Below are 21,994 nucleotides of genomic sequence, written 5' to 3'. Positions count from 1 at the left end.
CAAGAAACCATTGCTTAACTCAGGATTCTGAAGATGCTTCCCTGTGTTTCCTTCTAGGAGTTTTATAGTCCTAGTTCTTATATTTAGGTCTTTGATCCACTTTGAGTTAATTTTTGTGTAAGGTGTGCAGTAGCAGTCCTTTTATTCCTTTGTGTATGGAGATCCATACACACCATTTTTGGAAGAGACAATTCTTTCCCCACTGAATGGACTTGGCAGCCTTGTCAAAAATCAAATGGCCACAGATGTGAGGGTCTATTTCTGAACTCTCAATTTCATTCCATTGGTCTGTATATCTATCTTTGTCCCAGTACTGTGCTGTTTTGACCACTGTAGCTTTAAAGTCAGGAAGTGTGAGTCCTCCAACTTCGTTCTTTTTCAAGATGGTTTTGGCTATTTGGGGCCCCTTACTCTTCCAAATAAATTTAATGATTAGCTTTTCCATTTCTGCTAGTAGGCTGTTGGAATTTTGATTAGGATTGCATTGAATCTGTAAATCAGTTTGGGTAGAATTGTCATCTTAATGATTAGTCTTCCAAACCATAAGCATGGAATGTCCTTCCATTTGTTTAGATCTTCTTTGATGTCTTTTAGCAAAGTTGTGCAGTGTTCCATATATAAGTCTTTCACATCCTTGGTTAAATGTATTTCTAGATATTTGATTCTTTTAGTTGCTTTTGTAAATGGAATTTTTTTTCTTGATTTCCACCTCAGATTGCTCATTACTAATGCATAGAAACACTACTGATTTTTGCATGTTGCTCTTATATCCCACTGCTTTGCTGAATGAGCTCCAGTGACTTTGTTACAGATTTTTGGGACTTTCTATATATATAGGATCATATCATCTGCACATAGTGAAAGTTTTACTTCTTCCTTTCCAATTTGGATGCCTTTTATTTCTTTTTCTTGCCTAACTCCTCTGGCTAGTACTTCTAACACAGTGTTGAATAACAGTGGTGACAGTGGCATCCTTCTTAGAGGGAAAGCCTACAGTTTTCACCATTGAATATGTTAGCAGTAGGTTTTTCATATATGCCCTTTATCATGTGGAGGAAGTTTCCTTCTATTCCTATTTCTCTAAGTGTTTTTATCAAGAAAGATGCAGGATTTTCTCAAATGCCTTTTCTGTGTCAATGGAGATGATCATGTGGTTTTTTTCCCTTCAATTTGTAAATATGGTGTATTACATTAATTCATTTTCTTATATTGAATTACCCTTACCTACCTGGAATAATTACCACTTGACATGGTGTATAATTCTTTTAATGTGCTGTTGGATTTGATTTGCTAGCATTTTGTTGCAGACTTTTGTATCTATAGTCATAAGAGAAATTGGTCTGTAATTTTCTTTTGTTGTGATGCCCTTATCTGGCTTTGGTATTAGGGTGATGTTGTCCTCCTGGAATGAGTTAAGTAGTTTTCCCTCCTCTTCAATTTTTTGGAAGAGTTTGAGCAGGATTGGTATTAATTCTTCTTGGGATGTTTGGTAGATTTCACCTGTAAACAGCCGGTAGAGTTTGAACTTTTACAGCTGACTTGATAACCTTGGTGGCTGCTCTTTACCGGCTTTTCAGACAATGAACCACTCTGCCCAGCACACTTAATAGGAGGAGATACTTTCTCAACATGTCCTTACAAGCACCAGGACAATGCAACCTGCTACATAGGAATTTCCCTCCAACACAGCCACCTCTCCACCACTTCCACTGCCCAAAGCAAGATTTGGCCTCAGAAACCACTTCTTATTCAACTCTTATTCACACAAGAAAACCTGAGAATAATGTATTGAATTAATTAAAAATACATAATGTAAGATTATACAGTTATTTCAGGTGGCTAAAGAAAAATTATGCTTCTTAATTTTGGTTTCAATAGAATCTCTAGGGCACTGCAGGAACCTCAGCCTAAGCCAGGATTTGCCAACAATCTGGGTTTGGAGGAAGTAGTTCATGTGATGAGGCAATGCAAGGGCTGGCTCCTCATCTTTTAAGAACTAAGGACCTTCTTTGGGTTTCTTTATGGAACCCCAATCACAGAACTGGTGCCAAAGAGGACATTATTTTAACTGTTATCAAGACCTTATGAACTGATGCTTTCTTGTGATCCACCACACTTTACATTAAGAGCATGACAAATAACGATTTCATTCTTTTGTGTAGTGGAAAAAATGGTCAAATTTTCTTCTTTGCCCTTTTTTGTGACATAATGTGAAAGAAAAGCATGAAGTACTCCTACAACTCATTAAAGTTGGAGTGTCTTTAATCCTATATTAAATGCTTTTATTTGGAAAAGGAATTTTTCAAAGGATGCAAAAACATCAACGGGCCATAAACAATTTTTTTAAAAAGTTAGTAACAAAATATGTCATCCCCAAAAAAGAAATGGCCAACATTTCAGTCCTTCTTTTTCTTCTTAGGCCAGTGCCCATAAATGTTAATTTTGTAAAACCCATCAGTTCCACGGAACAAAACTAGGATACCATTTAGCTGAAATTGTGGAGTCTGAGTCCAGTTTAATCTATCACAAAAGTAGAACCATCTGTGCAACTTGTCCTTGTCCCTGGTTTCTTCAGATAATAAAGTGAGAATCATCAGATGAGCCAGTTACCCATGTAGAAATTAAATCACTTGAACTCACTTGTATTAAAAGATCAGACTCAAGCCCATGATTGTTGAGGAAGAGGGTTCATCCATCCATTCTTTCGATAAGCATTCTTTGAGTTCCTACCAATTTGCTAGGTACTAGGCTAGACTCGGGATAAAATGTTGAGCAAAACAGGCCTGGGCCCCTGTCCTCCCAAAGCTCACAGTCCGGATGCAGGTTCACACGTTAATTACATAATCTCAAAAATCTGAAATACAAACTGAAAAGAGATAACGGGTGATAACACAGGACTCTGAGACCTGTTGTACTTTGGGATAAGGGAAGGCTTTTCTGAGGAAGTGGTGTTGAATTAAGCTAGGGATGATGGTGGGAGTTGGCCAGCCAAGAGTGAGGAAGCAGCTGGAGGGTGGGGGGCAGGTGGGTTGGCACGGTGAGTGGCCCAGGAGGACGAGAGTCCAGTGTGGCAAGGGGAAGAGTGGCTAGGAAAGTAGGCAGAGCCTTGACGAGTTCTTAGGGATTTGGGGTTCTATTCTAATCGCCATGGGAGGTCAAGAGAGTGTTGTTAGCAAATGGATTTCTGAAGATTAGACTAGCTGCCGTGTGGCAGATGGATGCAGAGAGTGCATGTAAGGAAACCAGTTTCAGGCAGGAGAGCTCAGGCTTGGTCTAGCATAGGGCAGAGGGGATGGAGAGAGATGGATAGCTTTGGGGAATGATGGGAAGTGGAGGGTGAGGGAGAGGGGTTCCCACTGATGATACCCAGGTCTCTGGCAACACTGGATGACTGGCACTTCAAGCTGAGGCTCCTGGAAGGCTTCCAGACTCTGGGTGTACTTACTTACTGAAGATTACCCACATGCTTGGAATCTGGGTCTTTTCTCCTAATGGGCCCCGGGGATAAAGCAGATGCTAGCTAGAATGCTCCAAACTATAGCCCATGTTTTCCCTGGTGAAAGCCTCTTAACACAGCTGACATCTTTTCATCTCTCCCCTCACATCTACACCTTCACAGGCATCACGTGCCCCACACCCACATCTGTGGAACATGCAGACATCCAGGTCAAGAGTTACAATCTGAGTTCCAGAGAGCGGTATACTTGTCACTCAGGCTTCAAGCGGAAAGCGGGGACATCCAGCCTGACTGAGTGTGTGTTTAACACGACCACAAACGCCGCCCATTGGACAACTCCCAGTCTCAGGTGCATCCGTAAGTAGTGGGTCCCTGCACCCCCACAGCCCCTTGCTGAGCGGTACAGAGCAGGAAGCTGAACGGGCTGAAGAAAGAGACCTGTGTTGAGGTCTGGGGTTAAACAAACCAGTCGGACTCTGAACTGCACCTCCTAGGGTTGGAAAACACATGGGTTTCTGGGTCACACAATTCTGGGTTCAAGTCCTCACTCTGCCACGTACCATCTGTGAGTGTCCTGGGCCTCATCTAGAAAACTGACGTGATGTCAACCATGTGGGCTGTAGGAGGATGACATGAAGCCTGGTAAATTCTGTTATAACCATCACTGCTTTGTTTTAAGATGGTGGTAGCAAGACTTGGGCTACAGACAAGGGTGTGTGCTCACAGGCAGGCTTGTTTGCTGGAGAGCTTTCTAGATTTCTCACTGGGAGACACACTGCAGGGAAGTTACTGCTGTGCTTCCCCATCGGTGCCCCACCCAGGAGCCTCGAGTGGACCGCAGAGCATAGATTCGCTCAGCTGGGTCTCCGGGGCCATGGACAGCCAACGCTCAAGAGCAAGTGTGGGGCCCGGTCATGAGGATTGACTTTCTTTGTTTGCCATCCACAACTGGGTAACCATCTGAGAAGAAGCCAGTCTTGGGATGGAAGCCACTCAGTGCTTTTTCCAGGAATACTAAGCCCCACTTCAGCTCTCCCTCTTCTTGACTCGAGAGAAACAATGATTGTCCTTCCAAGAGGATTCTCAGTTAACAAACCTTTATTGAGTACTTAGTGTGTGTCCAGCAGCAAGCTAGATCCTTTCTCATGTAGCATTTATGGAAATTCTCAACTCCTCTCTGGGGGGAAGAGAGAAGAAGGGGGTTGCCCAAAGCAAGCTCGCTCTGCTCTGGAGCTCCCTGAAGAGACAGCCTCTCTTACTGAGTTTGTAGCTCTTAGAGTGCCCTCGCATCTTTCTCCTCCTCCCCCTGAATGACAGTTGTACAAACATGAGGGAGAGATGAGGAGGATGCCTTCCACAGGCTGTGTGACTGGCAGGAACACTGGGTGAGAACAGGGAGTGGATGTCCTGTTCTGTCCCACCCTGGAGCTCAGTGGAACCTATAACACAGGGGCAAAAATGAGGGCTTTCCTGCTACAGGGAAAGTTGATGTCTCCTCAACTCTCTGAGTCCTTTGGGTGAATGGATCTGAGATGGAGAAGAGTTGTAGACTCTGAACGTGGTGGGGGAAGAAAAGGAGAAAGGGAGAGGCAGAGACTCAGAATCGTGGAATTTTGGAACCCAAAGATGGATGGAATCTTTAGGTTATCACCCTAGTCCAAAGATTCTGAACCTTTTTACCACTAACAAGTCTCTTCATGATTTTTCCCAACCTCTTGTGTTTTAAATGATTTTTATTCCTACTAAACACACTGCATCTCTTGAGTAATTTATTTTCCCATGCAGAAACTAGTAGTGTAAAACTAAGTTGCTATCATTCCAACAAAAATAAATGTTGTTTCACTTGTGCAGTCTTTTTGAAATGTGAGGACAACAGTCTGGAGTCTGTCTTTGCATTTGCATGGGAAACTGCAGGGTGGGAATCACTGATTCTTGTTTCTCTCTCGTGCCTATCAACTATTCTAGAAGCCCGCCTGATTGATGGATTGGATTGATTGGTTGATCTATCCAGTTCTGAAATCATCTTGGGTTCTACCCTCAGGATTATAAATGCCATGTGATTGTCCTCTCTCTAGGAGATCCCTCCCTGGCTCACCAAATGCCAGTGTCACCCTCCACAGTAGCACCAGCAGGGAGGACCCCCGAGCCAGAGAGCCCCACCCCCTCCGGAAAAGGTAGGAATGTTGGAAACCATCCAGGTCCCCGAAAATCCCTCAGGTTCATGGACCACTGCTGGAGTCCCACTGCAAACTTATTTATTTGACAGAACACACTTGTTGATTAAAGTCAAGAATAAGAGTTTGCATTGGTTTATCAAGATTGATATTCAGTTTTCATGTGTGCCTAATGAATAGTGGTTCAAAATCCACTATTGATGTATAAGATCTAATTTAGTTGTAGATATTTCTCCTTGTCAAGACCCATGAGGGGCCTGAGGTTTTGCCTTACTTGTACTGTCATGGATGCCAGCAGAAGATAGGATATCCCCAGGTCAGAAAGAGTCAGAGGGCTTTGTCACACAACACAGCAAGCAGCAGAGGCATAGGCATATTGCATTAATCCCCCTCGTCTCCAAGTCCCACAGGGCAGTGCAAGCTGTTGGCCCCAAGTGGATGCCTGCACCATAAGAAAGGAATCCTGAGCTTAGGGAGCCTGATCTTTTACAACTGGCAGTGAGTAGGTCTGCCCTTTGCTCCAGAGAAAAGCAGTCTCTGTCTTCCAAGGTGTTTGCTATGCAAACATCCTTAGAAAATAGTCCAGAGAAAGGATAGTCAGTGCCCTGCCCACAAGACCTGCGGAAATGTGAGACCCATGGAGAATTGTTTCACAACAATCCTCAGCGTCAGCAAATTAACTGCCATTGCTCTATTGTGGAAGCATTGCATGAAGCTACCAATGTTTAGTATTTCAACCGAGTCTTAGGTAGAAGTACATGTGACGCAGTGACAAAGGGTTGAAGGACACTAGGACGTCTCACCATGTGTGTGGCTGGGAGAGCACCTCCAAAGCAGTGGCCGGAGAGGCAAACATGTTCTGCATCAGCTGCCCTTTGCTCTTGGACTGCGTTTTCTAACTACCATGTTTATGACAATAGAAGATCCATTTCTTCATGGAAACAGAAGAGTGAAAAGTCCTGCCCCTCCCTGAAGTTTAGGGGTGGCCATCTGCCAGATGGGGATAAGGCAAGTGGTCACCTGAACCCAAGGCAGACCTCCATCCTGAGATGGAAGCAAAATCAGGATACTGTCTTCTGACAGGCCCAATCTCAGGCCTCCCCTTATTTTAAATTTTTGAGCAAAGATGTAAAAAAATAAATAAATAAAACCAGCCTCTCAGATGTCTTCGGCAAATTCAGTTACATATGTTTTTGAGATCAGTCTTTCAGTCTTTTACGTCCTTCTTCTCTAGTAAATGAGCCTGAGTCTACTCACGTCTTTGGGATCTTTTCCTTATATGTGCTGTGATAACTGCAAATTCTCCAGAGTTCTCAAAAGTCCCATGGCCATCGCAGATGGATGAAATTTGTTGCCCATTTTAGGAATTTTCCTGAAGAAAAGCCATGGGAACAGATTGCTGGGGGAGGGCTGGACTTGCTGGAACAGGTGCTTAAGCCCACCTTCCTTGGGAGCTGAAAAAAAGATTCTCTGCTAAATATTTCTGTTCCCTGTGACTTGAAATTCCCCACAGAGCCAGACGCTTTCTCTCCCAAGTCAGACAGCACAGTGACCACAGGGACAGCTCTCGTACCGGGCTCCAGGCTGACGCCGTCCAAGCCACCTGCAGGAACCACAGGGGTAGTCAGTAAAGGGGCCTCCAAAGCCCCATCTCAGACCACAGCGAAGACCTTGGAACAAACTCCCTCCACTTCCAACAGGACACCAGGTTAGCCCTAGCTTCACATACATCAGGAGAGGCTGGCTCCCATTTGCTCCCTCTGCCATCAGGAATGACATCTAGAATGAGACAACTGCATGGCATGTTACCATTCGATCCAAAGGCTTGACTGACTTAGCAACCTTCTGCTTTCCGCTCTCTGCCACAGCCCACCCCTGCTCTGGCCTCTATTCTCTGTGTTCCACCGTGGCTTGGTCCAGCTGGGACAGCTGGGACAGAAGGGCCGTCTCCCAGAGGAGCAGGGGCTAACATTGTTAACCAGCATGGCGGAAGCTATGCCAGGAATCTGCATAGTATCTGCATCCTCTGGAAAGGATGGAGGAAGCTTTCTGCAATCTGGAAGCACAGATGACGGAGGAGCTCTCCATAATCTGGAACTTCTGCGAGGTCCTGTCTGATTCTTAAATTAGGCCCCCAGCATCTAAATGAGGGACCCTGCTTGCTCTTTGCTAAAACAAGTTTGGTTAAGTCAGCTCTGAATCTCCCAAGGTTTTAAGACAGAAGCCACACTGTCCAGAATATCTCCTGCTTAATGAGAAGTCAGTGCGATTGAGGCAACATCCATAACTGAGCTCTAATCTCTTTCCTACAGGTGCTCACCCATACAATTCCAGAGTTGTCGCTGGTAAGTACTTCCCTTTGTCCAGGCAAGGGGGAGGATAAGGGTGACCACAGGCCCAGTTTGCTGGCCTGTCCTGGTTTATGCTTGCTGACTGGGCATGATCACTAACGGCATCCCTTTCACTCTCAAAAGTCATCTAATCATCCTAATCGTAGGATCCTTTATTTGACCTCATTACTTATCTTAATATTGGTAGCTTCTGTCAGGCTGCTGATGTTGAATACATCGCAAAAAGGGCCTCCTCGTTCAGCCATGGACAGATCTAAGCAGTGCTAAGCTTTTGACAAGGACCTTGTTAGGAAACCATTGAACCGAGTGCTGCTGTCTTTATAATTAGTTAGAATGGTTTAAAAATGATCAAAACATAGACAAAGTCAAGACACTTTGAGGAGTAGTTTCCTGGAAAAACTATGGCATTTAATGACAAAGACATAGAAACAAAAATCATGATTTAAGAGAACGATAAGTAGAGAACCTAACATTTTTACCTTATGCCACATACTACATTAATTTGAATTTTTAAAAAAATTACATATTTTTTCTACATACTTTAAAATTTATTTTTTATTTTTTGAATTGGTAATACTGCACATAATTTAGAAAACCAAGTTACAAAAAGATATGGATTAAAAAGGAAGTCCCATTTCAGACTCAAAATCCCCTTGCAAAAAGAAAACAACTGCTGCTACCAGATTTCTGTGCATCCTTCCAGAAAGAGTCAAAATGAAAATAAGAGGACAGTGACTACTAGACAGCTAGGGGTTTTATTTTTACTGTTGTGTATCATGTTTAGTTTCATTTAATGGTGTATCTTAGAAATCCTTCTATATCAGTACATAAAAAAAACTGCCTCATTCTTTTTCACAGCTACAAAACACTCCATGCTATGGATTTACCACAATTTATTTAGCCAACTCCCTATTTGGACATTTGGTTGTTTATTTTGTTTGGCTATATTACAAACAGTGATTAACTGAAAATCTACATCATTTTACATATGTGCAAGTATATCTGTAGGATAAATTCCTGTGTGTAAACTTTTTTGGGCCATTTTGTCTATGTAGATTTTCAAAGAACTATTTTATTATGGACAAACATCTGACATATATTTTTTCCGGTTCATTGCGTTCTTTGATTAAAGTATCAAAAACTCTCTCTAAAATTCTGAAATGTCATGTAGTAAACATTAACTGAGAGTGCATGATAGAGCAAGATAGTTCTGTGCAAGGAAATGTGGAGATACAGAGATTTTTTTTTAACCACTTTAAATATTTCATCTTGTATGAATAAGATTTCCCTGCTTCAGGCTGCTTAAATATAAAGAAAAATATAGAAATGTTGTTACTGTAAGACAGAAGCAAGCTGTTAGCAAAGAAATGGAAACAAGTTATATTTTATATATTTATTTTTTAAGTTTTCCCTGTAATAAGATAAAAACTAAAAAGCATACAAACTTTCTAATAAGACTTAGCAGTAGTGCCTTCAAAGTATGTCACATCAAATCACAGCCACCCTGCTGTTCTCAGGAGAGTTTCAGCAGCAGATTGGAACTGGGAGAAGAAAGAATCAGTGAACTTGAAGACACAACAATTCAAATGAGTCAGGCTGAGTAGCAGAAAGGAAAAAGAATTATAAAAAGCAAAAAATAGTCTAAGAGACCTCTGGGACAATAAATGCATGAAGGAGAAGAAAGAGAGAAAGGGGCAGAAGGAATATTTAAAGAAATAATGTCAGAGAAATTCCCAAACTTAGCAAAAGACATGAATATGTACATCCAAGAAGCCCAGAGAACACCAAACAGGATAAACTTGAAGAAAAATATGCCCCATCATACACTGATCATACTTTCAAATGCAAAGTAAAAGGAGACAGTTCTGAAAGCTGCAAGAGAGAAGCAATGTGTTACATACAGGGAGCCCCAATTAGATTAAGTTCCAGTTTCTCATCAGAAACCATGGAGGCAAGAAAGCAGTGGTTAGAAATACTTTAAGTGCTAAAGGAATACAGTTGCCAATTAAGAATTTTATATCCAGTGATACTTCCTTTCAAAAATGAGTAAGAGATTAAGACATTCTCAGATAAACAAAAACTGAGGGAGCTCATCATCACTGGACCTGCCCTACAAGTAACACTAAAGGGAGTTCTTCAGACTAAAAGGAAAGAACACTAGAGAGTGGTTCAAAGTAGCATAACGAAATACAGACCTCCAGTAAAGGTAACCATTTGGGTAATTATAAATGCCAGTACTATTGTATTTTTTGGTATGTAACTTCACTTCTTACAGATGCTAAAATACAAATGCATAAAAAGCAATGATAAATCTATGGTTTTGGACATAAAATGTACAATGATATAATTTGTAACAAATGCAAAAAAAGATTGGAGGACAGAGGAGTATAGAAACAGTGTATGTGTATGTTATTGAAGTGAAATTGGTGTCAAATCATATGATTGTTATATATTTAGAACGTTAAACTTTAGCCCCATGGTAACCACAAGGAAAATATATGAAAAGTTTATCCAGATAGAAACAAGAAGGAACTCAATATGGTACAGTACCAAGAAAAAAAATCAAATAAATATGAAAGTAGGCATTAATGGAAGAACTGAGGGATAAAAAAGTTATAAAATATACAAAGACCAAAAAGAAAAATGGCAGAAGAAAGAAAAAGAAGAGCAGAAGGAAATAAGTGAGCAGAAGGAAGGAAATAATGAAGATTAGAGTGGAGAGAAATGAGATAGAGAATAAAACAACAACAATAGAGGGAATCAAAAACCAAAAGTTGGTTCTTTGAAAAGATCAATAAAATTGATAAACCTTTAGCTAGACTGATGAAGAAAAAAAGAGAGAGGACACAAATGACTAAAATTGTAATGGAAAGGGGGACATTACTACTGACCCTACTGAAACAAAAAGGGCTCTAAGAGGATACTGTCAACAAATGTGTACCAACCAATTAGATAACCTAGATGAAATGGACAAATTCTTATAAACACACAAGCAACTCACACTGACTCAAAAAATAGAAGACCTTAACAAACCAATAACTAGTAGAGATTGAATCAGTAATCAAAAACCTCCTAACAAAGTAGAGCCCAGGACATCCAAGAAGAATGTAACTCTTCTTCCAAGAATAGTTAACACCAATCCTGCTCAGATTCTTCCAGAACAAAAAAATTGAAGCAGAGGGAACACTTCTAACTCTTCCTATGAGGTCAATATCACCCTAATAACAAAGCCAGATGAAGATACCATAAGAAAAGAAGATTGCAGACAAATAACCCTTATGAAGATAGATGCAAAAATTCTCTATAAAATACTAGCAAATGAAATCCAACAGCACAGTAAAAGAATATACACCATGATCAAGTGGGATTTACCCCAGGTATTCAAGGGTGGTTCAACATAAGAAAATCAATTAATGTAATACACCACATTAACAGAATGAAGGGGAAAAAACACATGATCATCTCAATTGATGCAGAAAGATATTTGAAAAAATCCAGCACCTCTTCTTGATAAAAACACTTAGAAAACTAGGAATAGAAGGAAACTTCCTCAACATGATAATGGGCATATATGAAAAACCCACCACTAACGTCATACACAATGGTGAAAGACTGAAAGCTTTCCCTCTAAGATCTGGAACAAGACAGGATGCTGCTGTCACCGCTGTTATTCAACACTGTACTTGAAGTTCTAGTCAGAGCAATTAGCAAGAAAATGAAATAAAAGACATCCAAATTGGAAAGGAAGAGGTCATACTTTCTCTGTTTGCAGATGACAGGATCCTATATACATAAAATCCTGAAAAATCCACAGTAAAGCTACTTGAGCTAATAAACGAGTTCAGCAATGTGGTGGGGTAGGTACAATATCAATACTCAAAAGTCAGAAGTGTTCCTATACACTAGCAATGAACAATCAGAAAAAATCAAGAAAAAAATTCCTTTTACTGTAGCATTTAAGAGAATCAAGCATCTATGAATAAATATAACCAAGGATATAAAGGACTTGTACATAGAAAACTACAAAACACTGCTAAAAGAAATCAAAGAAGACCTAAATAAATGGACGGACATTCTGTATTCATGGATTGGAAGGCTAAATATTGTTAACGTGTCAGTTAGTTCTACTCAAGGTGATTTACAGATTCATTGCAATCCCAATCAAAATTCCAACAACCTTCTTTGCAGAAATGGAAAAGCCAATCATCAAGTTTTATATAGAAGTGTAAGGGCCTCTGAATAGCCAAAGCCATCTTGAAAAAGAAGAAAAAGCTTGGAGGACTCACACTTCCTGATCTTGATCTTGAAACTTAATACAAAGCCACAGTGATCAAAACAGCTTGGTGCTGTCACAGGACAGATATACACACTACTGGAATCAAATTGGGAACTTAGAAATCAACCCTCACATTTATGGCCAACTGATTTTTGACAATGGCGCAAAGACCACTCATTTGGGAAAGAATAGTCTCTTCAACAAATGGTACAGGGAAAACTGGATCTCCATTTGCAAAAAGAAAAAGGAAGACCCCCTACCTTATACCTTATAGAAGAATCAATTCAAAGTGAATCAAAGACCTAAATATAAGAGCTAGAACTATAAAACTCCTAGAAGAAAACAAAGGGAAGCATCTTCAGGACCTTGTGTTAGGCAATGCTTTCTTAGACTTTACACCCAAAGCACAAGCAACAAGCAACAAAAAAAATAGATAGATGCAACCTCTTCAAAATTAAAACATTTTGCTAATCAAAGGACTTAATCATGCAAGTAAAACAATAACCTACATAATAAGAGAGAATATTTGGTAACCATATATCTGATAAGGGTTTAATATCCAGAATATATAAAGATACCCTTCAAATCAACCACAAAAAGGCAGAGAACCCAGTTTTAGAATGGGCAAAAGACTTGAATAGACCTTTCTGCAAAGAAGATATAAAAATGTCCAGAAAAAATGCTCAAATTCATCAGCCATTAGGGAAATGAAAATCAAAACCACAATGAGATACTATTTCACTCTGCTAGAATGGCTACTATTTTAAAAAGGAAAATTACAAGTGTTGGAGAGGATGTGGAGAAATAGGAACATTCATTTTTGCTGGTGAGAATGTAAAGTGCTGCAGCTGTTCTGGAAGACAGCTTCACAGTTCCTCAGAAAGAACTGAAAGCAGGGACTTGAACAGATATTTGCACCCCGATGTTCACAGCAGCATTATTCACAGATGAGTGGATCAACAAAATGTGGTATATACACACAATGGAAAATCTTCAGCCATAAAAAGACTGAAGTTCTGATACACATGACAACATGGATGAGTCTTGAAGACATCATGTTAAGTGAAACAAGCAGACATGAAAGGACAGATATTGAATAATCTGATATGAAAGAATTAGAATAAGCAAATTCATAGAGTCAGAATCTAGAATATAGGTTACCAGGGGATGGAGAAGGGTACCGAATAGGGACTTAAGGCTTAATATAGTTTCTGTTTGGGAAGATGGAAGAGTTTGGGTAATGGATGGTGGTGATGGTAGTACAACATTGTGAATGCAGTTAACAGCACTGAGTTATATATTTGTATGTGATCAAAAAGGGGAAATGTTAGGTTGTATATATGGTACTAGAATAAAAAAGTTTTTTAAAAATCCATGGAACTGCACAACAAACAGGGAACCCTAAGTTAAACTATGGACTATATATAGTTAATAGTACAGTTATAAAAATGTGCTATTATCAGTTGTAACAACTGTCCCACACTAATGCAAGGTGTTAGTAATAGGGTGGTATGTGGGAACCCTGTATTTTATGTGTGATTGGTTTGTAAACCCACAACTTTTCTTATAAAACCAAATATATAAACTGGCTCACTTAGCAGCCCTTTTTTTTAAACAATAACTTTATTTAATTATTCCAATATCTGTTCTGCAATACTTAACTAGGCTATTCTTGAAGACTCCAGATTGTAAAATAAAAAAACTAGAATGCCACCCACAACATTTTTTTGCACTGCCGTATTCATTTAGTACACTAGGAGTATTTATGCCTCCCGTCTTTCATTTCATATCCTGAAATAAATTTGCTGCAGTCGATAGGCTCAGCCTTTACCCAGAGCTGTGTCTGTGTGTTCATTCAGAGTATATTTTCCCAGGTTTGGTCTAAACTGCAGTGAAATGCAGATTTCTCATCAAAAGGCTGTTACATTAAATTCACTTCAATTTATAGACTTTTAAAGGCTTAATTCAATCAATTAAGTATTTGCTGAGTACCTACTCTGAAGCCAGCATTTATGTACTTACTGTAGTAAGAGAGTGAAAAAGAAACCATGCCCAGGAATAATGAACTGCTCTTCTTACTTCACAATTGCTGTCATCCAATGCCAGTACACAGCCCTTCCAGCCAGGGGCCATAAGGAACACCACTCCGTTGGTGAGCTAGTTTGACGGGGCACTGCTAAGGAGTGAATAGTCCTATATGTTGAAATCTTTTATGATTCTGTGCTTCTGTCACTTGCTAGGTATGCTTTGGAAATGCCTGTGTCTTAGATTTAGATTCTCTTTTCATTCTGACTCTGAGTAAATCATGTTGCCCAGTTCTGTGCACACACATATGAGTAGCAAAGCTCTTACTTTCCTTGGAGGTAAGTCTCTCAGATGAGGGGAGTGAACACACACATTTTCATCATTCCTACCAAATGCCGGCCGCCTGAGCCTCTACTGTGTTTTCTGTCTGGGATCCAGTACGCACTGTAAGTCCTTAAGGGAAGTCAGTGCAGGGGAGTGACTGGCTTTTCTGCCCTCTGTACAATAAGCAAGTTTCTCTCCCCCTGCCTCCCCTTTCCTAGCCTGTCCTCCCTCCTCTCTTCTCTTCTGACATCAGTTCCCTTTCTCTTCCTTTTTCTCTAATCCACTCACCCCCTAGGAAACACAAAAGGGTGGTGAGCCTGGCAGTCAATAAGTTCATTTGTTGCCTTAGTAGTTCTGGTATCCATTTCTTTACTAAGTTTACCAGCTAAAGTTCTGGGTTTAAATCACAGAATTGAAACTGCTTTATCATTGCTCAGGAGGCTTCTTTTGAGAGTTTGACTATGCAGTTTTTATTCTCATTGAAAAGAAATAGGAAGGAGCATTGTGAAAGTAAAACTAAAGTGTACATCAACTTGCCTTTTCCCATAATTTTCCCTGTTTACAGTAAATGCATGCCAAGCTTATTAGCCAATAATATGAAGAAATAGTTTAGTGTAAGGAACATCTTTGTTAAAACAATATTTCTTTTTTTGTCCTAATGGTAATTGATGTAAGTCTGAAAACACAAAACATCTTTCATTGATTTCTCATGTTACTTCTTTTGGAACAACTTTTCTATGCTTATTTTAATTTATGAGTTGTTTTGTTTTTGTAACATTGTTACTTCTAATATGATTGTTCTGTTTACATATCAATGCAAAAAGGAAAAAAACTTTTTAAAAGATAATAAAGTAACTATATTCTCATCATTTCTTAACACTGGTATATATTCTTCAAAACAATTTTTCTGTGCATATGGATACACACATAACTTGTTTGAAGTTATTTTTGGTCATTTTTTTTTTTTTAGCAAATAATAAAGATGATAAAAAGAAAAATAACATGTCATACAATACAATATAATAGTAAGGACAGAAAACAACACCACTATATTTTTGGTCATTTTTATTTCAACTAGCTTTTTTCCCTTAAGATATTATGGACGTCTTTCCATGGCAATAAATATAGTTCTATTTCGTAAGTTTTAATAGCTGAATGTGTTCCACAATTTAATTTTCTCTTAATAAGAGAGTTAAGTTAACATTTTAAAATTATTTTAAACAATACTTCAGTGAATAGTCCTGTATATATTTCTTTGCTCATCCATCTCTATTTACATCAAATAACTTCCTAGAAGTGGAATTAGAGTCAAAAGGCATGCTCTTCTCTAAGGCTTTTGATACAGGTTGCCAGTTGCACTTGAGAATGATTGTACCAGTCTACACTCCTGCACAGCAGAGAATCCTTATTTTTAGCTGTTTTTCAGTAGCATTACATTTTGAAAGTCCGGCCATGAATGACTTATCCTTGTCTACAAGGTTGTGTACTGGGTGTGTCCTGGTTGTGAGTGCAGAGGCCCTGAACGCCCTGGCAGTCCGTGGACTCGCGTGACCTGTGATCCACAGTGAACTCCTGGCTTCTCCAGCCGTTCTGGGCTGTGACATCTTGCCCACGGGGCAGCTGGGTGGTTTCCGGAGGGATATTTCACAATATTCAGGCATATTGGCCAGATCTGCCTGGAGCTCATTAGTGATGGGAGTATTCTTTTAGAAAGTTACGTTCACGCCGCCCTCACCCTGAGCCCCTTGTTCCCACGTGAAGATCTCACTCCTCCTGTCCTGAGTAATACATCTCAGGTGCAGCCACGGCTGCCAGCCTTCCACCCAAGTCCTCCCACAGTCCTCTAATATAACAGAGTACTGTATACAATAGTAGTCTATGGTAGGATAGTTCCTTTCTGTATTCCTGTTCTTCAGTCATTACCTTGTTCTTCTGAACACTTCTTATTTCTCCCTATCACTCTTTCTCTGCCATTAAAAGTTGCAAGTAAAAAAAAAACGATGAAATTGTGAGGAAAATGATACTGAATGCTGTTGTTTACAAATCATAATGCTGTGAGCTTGAAGAAAAGGGGGAAGTTATGCCAGGGAACGACTGAGGAGGAGCTGCTCCCCATCTGTTTCCTCAGCTCTGGACTTATCAGCAGGTCTTCCTTCTCCTGAAGTCCGGGCCTCTTCTTCCACATCCCACTTCCATCCTGACACTCCACCTTCAGATCTTTGAGGCTCTCACTCTCCTACTGACCTTCTCCCACCCCCACCCCGTCACCCCTGTCACCTTGGCCGGAGAATGACGAGGATTAGGAGCAAGGGATGTGGGGGGACATGAATGCGGACAGTTTGAACTGGAAGTGTGGCTGGAGAGGGCCTTTTTGTCCGGATGTGATCATACCCTGTGGACCCTCAAGAAACGTCAGTGACCAGTAAGCTGGTTGGGAAGGCATTTTGATCTTCCTGCCAAGAATGTGAACTGTGAAGGGCTAGAAACAGATCAGCTACTGGACTTTTAGCAAGATATCAGCTTAGTTCTGTTCTTTTACAGTGGCAGTCCCCACATCTACCGTATCTGTCATCCTGCTCTCTGGAATATGTGTGGCATTATTTTGGGCACGTTACAGAAATGTCAGGTGAGTAACACAGGAGAATCGCACAGCGGGTGAAGAGTTAGTTACATTGTGATTCTCGGCCTGCCCTCTCAAAGGGAGAAGCCCTGTCCTCACCACAGACCCTCATGCTCACCCCCTTCTCTGTTGGCCAAAAGGAGTGCCAGCCAAGTGGTCAGAAGCAGCCCTATGTAGAGCTTTCACTGCCCAAATCGGTTCGCAGACATGGAGGCCACAAGAGCCTGGCTCTCGGAAGTGGGCCAACTGAGCTAGGGCCAGTTAAGAAAGAGAGGATGTGCCAAATGACTAGTTTGATGGATGTGCAGTTTTTGTCAGTTCTTATGATGTGCTTCTGAATATGTTCTTCTTGATTATCCCCATTGAATCTGGTTATATTTTTCTTATAAATAATTCATTCATGGCAGCCTTAATTTTGTATTTCTAATAATCGAAATTCTACATTTGTGACAGGATTGTTTCCACCACTTGCTGAAATGTGCATTTTTAAAAATTTTTTCTAATCTTCAGGCATTTTATCATTCTTCCATTAAAGCCTCAAATGGCAGATTTGCCTTAATTTATACTATCAATAGTAACCAATATTTCAGTATTCCATAATGATGTGGTTGCTCTGGCTCTTTCCGTAGCATTATACAATGAAAGGAAATCAAACTGGTTGAAACTAAACTTTTAATTACTATTTATAAAAGGTTCTTTTCTAACTATTATATTTATATCAATATAAAAATTAAACCACCCTTTGCACCTTACTTTGACAAAATTGACATTCCATGGAATGTTATTGTCAAGCCAAAATGAAAGCCAGTCACCTAAACCTTCACACAAATCTTCAAAAGCTGTAAATACCATCTCAACCAATAAGAAATGCTATAAACCTCATAAATAAGAGTCAAGAAAACAGATTCAGGTTGATATAAAACTTGAAAATTTCTCAGAATAATCCCCCAAATGCTAAAATGTTGACAAAACAGAAAATGACTTCTAAAAGGATTTTCAAAGTATCATTGTAATGGAAAAATTTCCGCATAAAATGCTGAATTCTTAAAAGATTCTAATGACTAAATATATTTTAATACATTTAAAATATATGAGTAGACTCATTGAAGATAATAAAAAAGAATATAGTCACTGAATATTTAAGAATAATATGTTAAAAGGACATTCTTAAAGAGAATTTGTAAATTTAGTATATATAACCCTAAGAGAAAAATATCAATGTTTACTGACTATACTGAATATATCTTAAGAAGAATTAGTAAAGTTTTTAAATGCAATTTTATTATGATATAGTCACACACTATATAATCCATCTGAAGTACAGTCAGTGGCTCACAGTATCATCATAATATAGTTGTGCATGCATCACCACAATCAATTTTAGCACATTTTCATTACTCCAAAAGAAAGAAAAAAAATTAAAAAAAAAAAACCACCAAAACATCCCATACCCCTATCCCTCCTATTATTTAAATATTTTTTGTCTTTATTTTATTACTCATCTGCCCATACCCTGGATAAAGGGACTGTCAGTTACAAGGTTTTCACAATCACATGGTCCCACGATAAAAGCTATATAGTTATACAGTCATCATCAAGAATCAAGGCTACTGCTTTACAGTTCAACAGATTCAGGTATTACCTTCTAGCTAGAATTGGTAAATTTGGTAAGTATGATTACTTGGTCATTTGGTGAATTTCCATAAATTGATTCTTTGCAAATTGGTTATTAGGTAGATTTATCATTCAACAAATGGGCTTTTAGCAAATTGATTATCAGTGAATTGCTCTAGAGCCCTGATTTATAGTTTAGCCCTCACTCCAGGGAGCTCAAAGTGCTTACCTTAAAATGTCCTAACATATTACTTATCTTCAGGAGGTAGATCATATAACCCCTGGAAGAACGTGTTGACCCAGATACTCAGGGCCTAAAAACAGTGAGGTAGTTCAATGACAGGAAGGCAAACAAATGTAATTAAAATGTTCCCACTTCCCCTTACTCTTGATTATTCAGGGTCTGATTGATAGATTTGTTTCTTTCTTTCTAAGTGCCAGGAATTGTTTTAAAAGCTTTATTAAGTCCTTGTTATGAAGGTTATCAAGCCTGGCTTAGCCCAGCTCCTGGTTACTCTTTCTTTTTCATACTTCCTACCATCTGAACTGTTTTTTTTAGCAGAGGATTGGCAAAGTAGGGAGTGGAGGGGTAAGTTGCTCCAAAATCATTGGGAAATCTTTGTGGATGGGAAGGATGAAAATACCAAAGTAGGATCGCAGTTGTCTCTAGTTTAGGAAGTCAAGGCTTTCTCCATGTTTGCATGCTCTGAGATCAAAGCATATTAATGAATCTTTTAAAAATATTAAATTATTAATAATATTAATGATTATATTTTATATTATTAATGATTCTTGAGGGCAGGACTCCTGTCTGCTGATGTGAGTCACACAGTGCTGAGCACACAAGTTCAGTAATAAATGTCTGTTTCTTGATATGGGGGCAACTGTCTCAAGACTCTTCAAAACTTGTGAATTATCTGGTTTGCAGGTCACCTTCCCAAACACCCAGCGTTGAAATGGAAAACATGGAAGATGCACCAATGACTGGGGGAACTGATGGCAGAGAGGAAGATATAGAAAACTACCCATACAACCTCTGAAATTCAAGGGGAAAACCAAGCCAACTCTCCTTTAGCACAAGAGGCCCTGGAATATGCTCAAGGGGTTAGGCACCGGGAAAAAGCCCATCAGAATAATAAGACACCCCTGGCATTGTTTCACTGGCGGGATGGCCTCTGCCTGACCGCCATGCTGGGCCTTGGGTCCAGGGGCCTGGTTCCCAAAGCCAGAGCAGTGGAAGCTTCCTGGGGAGAGGTTGAAGGCTTCGAGTCTTCCTCATCAGGATTTTTATTACATTGTGACATTTACTCAGGACAGCTTATCAGCTTGATTATCTATTCTGTCCCTCATCCTGACTTGCAGTTGACAGAGGAAAAAATACTTACGTGAGGCTCTAAGTTAATGACAGGCTCCTCCTGGCTTGGGCGATGTCCACGAGGATGACACCAGCATTTCAGCTCCCAAGGACTCTATCTCCAGTTACATATTCTGCAATGCTTTGAAAGAAAGCACTGAACTGGCAGAAGAGAAATTGTGCCCAGTGAATCCTCTTTCTGAATTTAAGGATTCAGAAAGTATACATTTATATTTATACTTCCGTGTCTATTTTTATCTACATATTATATGATTTATACTTTGAAACTGTGCCTTGTATAAATAAAATGTCTATTTTCAATACAAAAAAATGTATATGCACTAGAAGAATCACTGAGGAAAAATGTATCACAAAGAGAAAAAGAAGAGGAAAGAGTGGAAATGCAGTGTCCAAAATGGTAGAGTCAGCTTTTCTTTCTAAGAGGAGATAAAAATCATGTAAAAAACTGGATGAGATGGCAGATTGAAAGCGTTTCTAATAGAATTTCCATTGGGTGAGAAGCAATGTGATCAAATCTAGACAGTGGCAGGCTCTGGCCCAGGCATGCCTGAGTTTTTGGTGGGTCTTTACAAGCACACACACCATCTCTTCCTCTCCCTCCACTATTCTTCTTTTTCGTGCTTTGCAGTTTCTGACATTTATTTACAAAATCATGACATAATCCTACCTCCTCATTTTAAAAGTGAGAAAATTGAGGCCTAGAGAAGTTGACATGCCAAGGCCACATGGCTAATTAATGTCAGAGCTGGGACAGAATCAGGTGGGGGGTGTTGAGGAGTAGGAGAGAAGCAATCTTGACTGTAAACCAGCTACCAACTGCCCCATCTACCTCCAGGGGTCCCCACCAAAGCATTTGGGAGGTGAGGCATGGGCATAGCAACCAATTCACATGCCACCAGCTCTCAAAGTGCCATTTCTTATTCCGCATGTCATCGAAAAGATGGTTGCAACACAATCAAAGGAAGGGTAGGAATTTAAATGTTAGGAATTTCGGAGCCATACCATTTTCACTATTTGTAAATATCTTTTTCAATAGAGCCATTTTATTCAGTGTTGGCCTTATTACTTGATTAACCAGAACCTGCTGATGATTCAAACTTTTTGCATCTTTCTTCAGCTGCTTGCCCCTAAGTTTCTAGAATTTACCATTAGCTGGATCCAGTCTGTGCTTTTTAAGAAGTTTTAAGAGCATGACTTGTTATTTTTAGAACTCTAAATTGACAAAATAATTGGACAGATGGAGATTCAGTGGAATCAGAAGATTTGAAAGGGCTAAGTCATAGGGGCTAGTTCATAGATATGTGCTGCAAATTCACATGGCCTTTGGAAAAGTGTGTGTTATGATGACTTTTGGGGGCCCATTTAAGAGCTGTGGAGTCATCTGTTTCAGGTTCACCATGGAGAAGTCTGTGATCCACCAGGCATCAACCAAGTTCAAGCCATTACACAACAAAAATTAAATCTAGAAGTGTATGCAAGCAGGGTTGGGTGGAGTTGAGAAAGGAAAAGATCAGGAAACTTAGATATATATCAGGACTTTGGGGAACTAAAAGGGTAAAATTCTCTTAAAGGTGGTGTGGTCCTTCCAGGGAAATGTTTGACTAAGTAAATAGCAACAATGCCAAAACACAGCATGACCGCAGAATCTATTCATCAAGCAGTGACTGATATCTTGGAAGTAAGAACTGTTTCCATCTTTGACTTCTCAGAGACCGCTGCAGTATGTTGAAGATGATCAATAAATGCTGGATCAATAACAAGATTTCTGGTCAGACGGA

General features: G+C 39.7%; 1 protein-coding gene across 4 annotated transcripts in view; it reads left to right on the top strand.

Moving 5' to 3' along the window:
* Positions 1-20,822, top strand: part of IL15RA (interleukin 15 receptor subunit alpha) — a 39,864-nt gene extending 19,042 nt beyond the window's left edge. Inside the window, exons 2-7 of one of the 4 annotated variants that reach the window (XM_037846875.1) lie at positions 3,620-3,814; positions 5,533-5,631; positions 7,145-7,339; positions 7,944-7,976; positions 17,149-17,233; positions 19,770-20,822. In XM_037846875.1, the coding sequence (XP_037702803.1) occupies positions 3,620-3,814; positions 5,533-5,631; positions 7,145-7,339; positions 7,944-7,976; positions 17,149-17,233; positions 19,770-19,881 (719 nt within the window). In that variant the 3' untranslated portion in view covers positions 19,882-20,822. The remainder of the gene's footprint in view (positions 1-3,619; positions 3,815-5,532; positions 5,632-7,144; positions 7,340-7,943; positions 7,977-17,148; positions 17,234-19,769) is intronic. The other 3 variants (XM_037846878.1, XM_037846877.1, XM_037846879.1) reach the window with 3 other exon arrangements.
* The last annotated feature ends 1,172 nt before the right edge of the window (positions 20,823-21,994 follow it).

Source organism: Choloepus didactylus, chromosome 8 (assembly GCF_015220235.1).
Source record: "Choloepus didactylus isolate mChoDid1 chromosome 8, mChoDid1.pri, whole genome shotgun sequence".
Classification (NCBI taxonomy): Eukaryota; Metazoa; Chordata; class Mammalia; order Pilosa; family Megalonychidae; genus Choloepus; species Choloepus didactylus.
The sequence above is the reverse complement of the archived record's forward strand: the minus strand, read 5'-3'. Positions and strand labels throughout refer to the sequence as shown.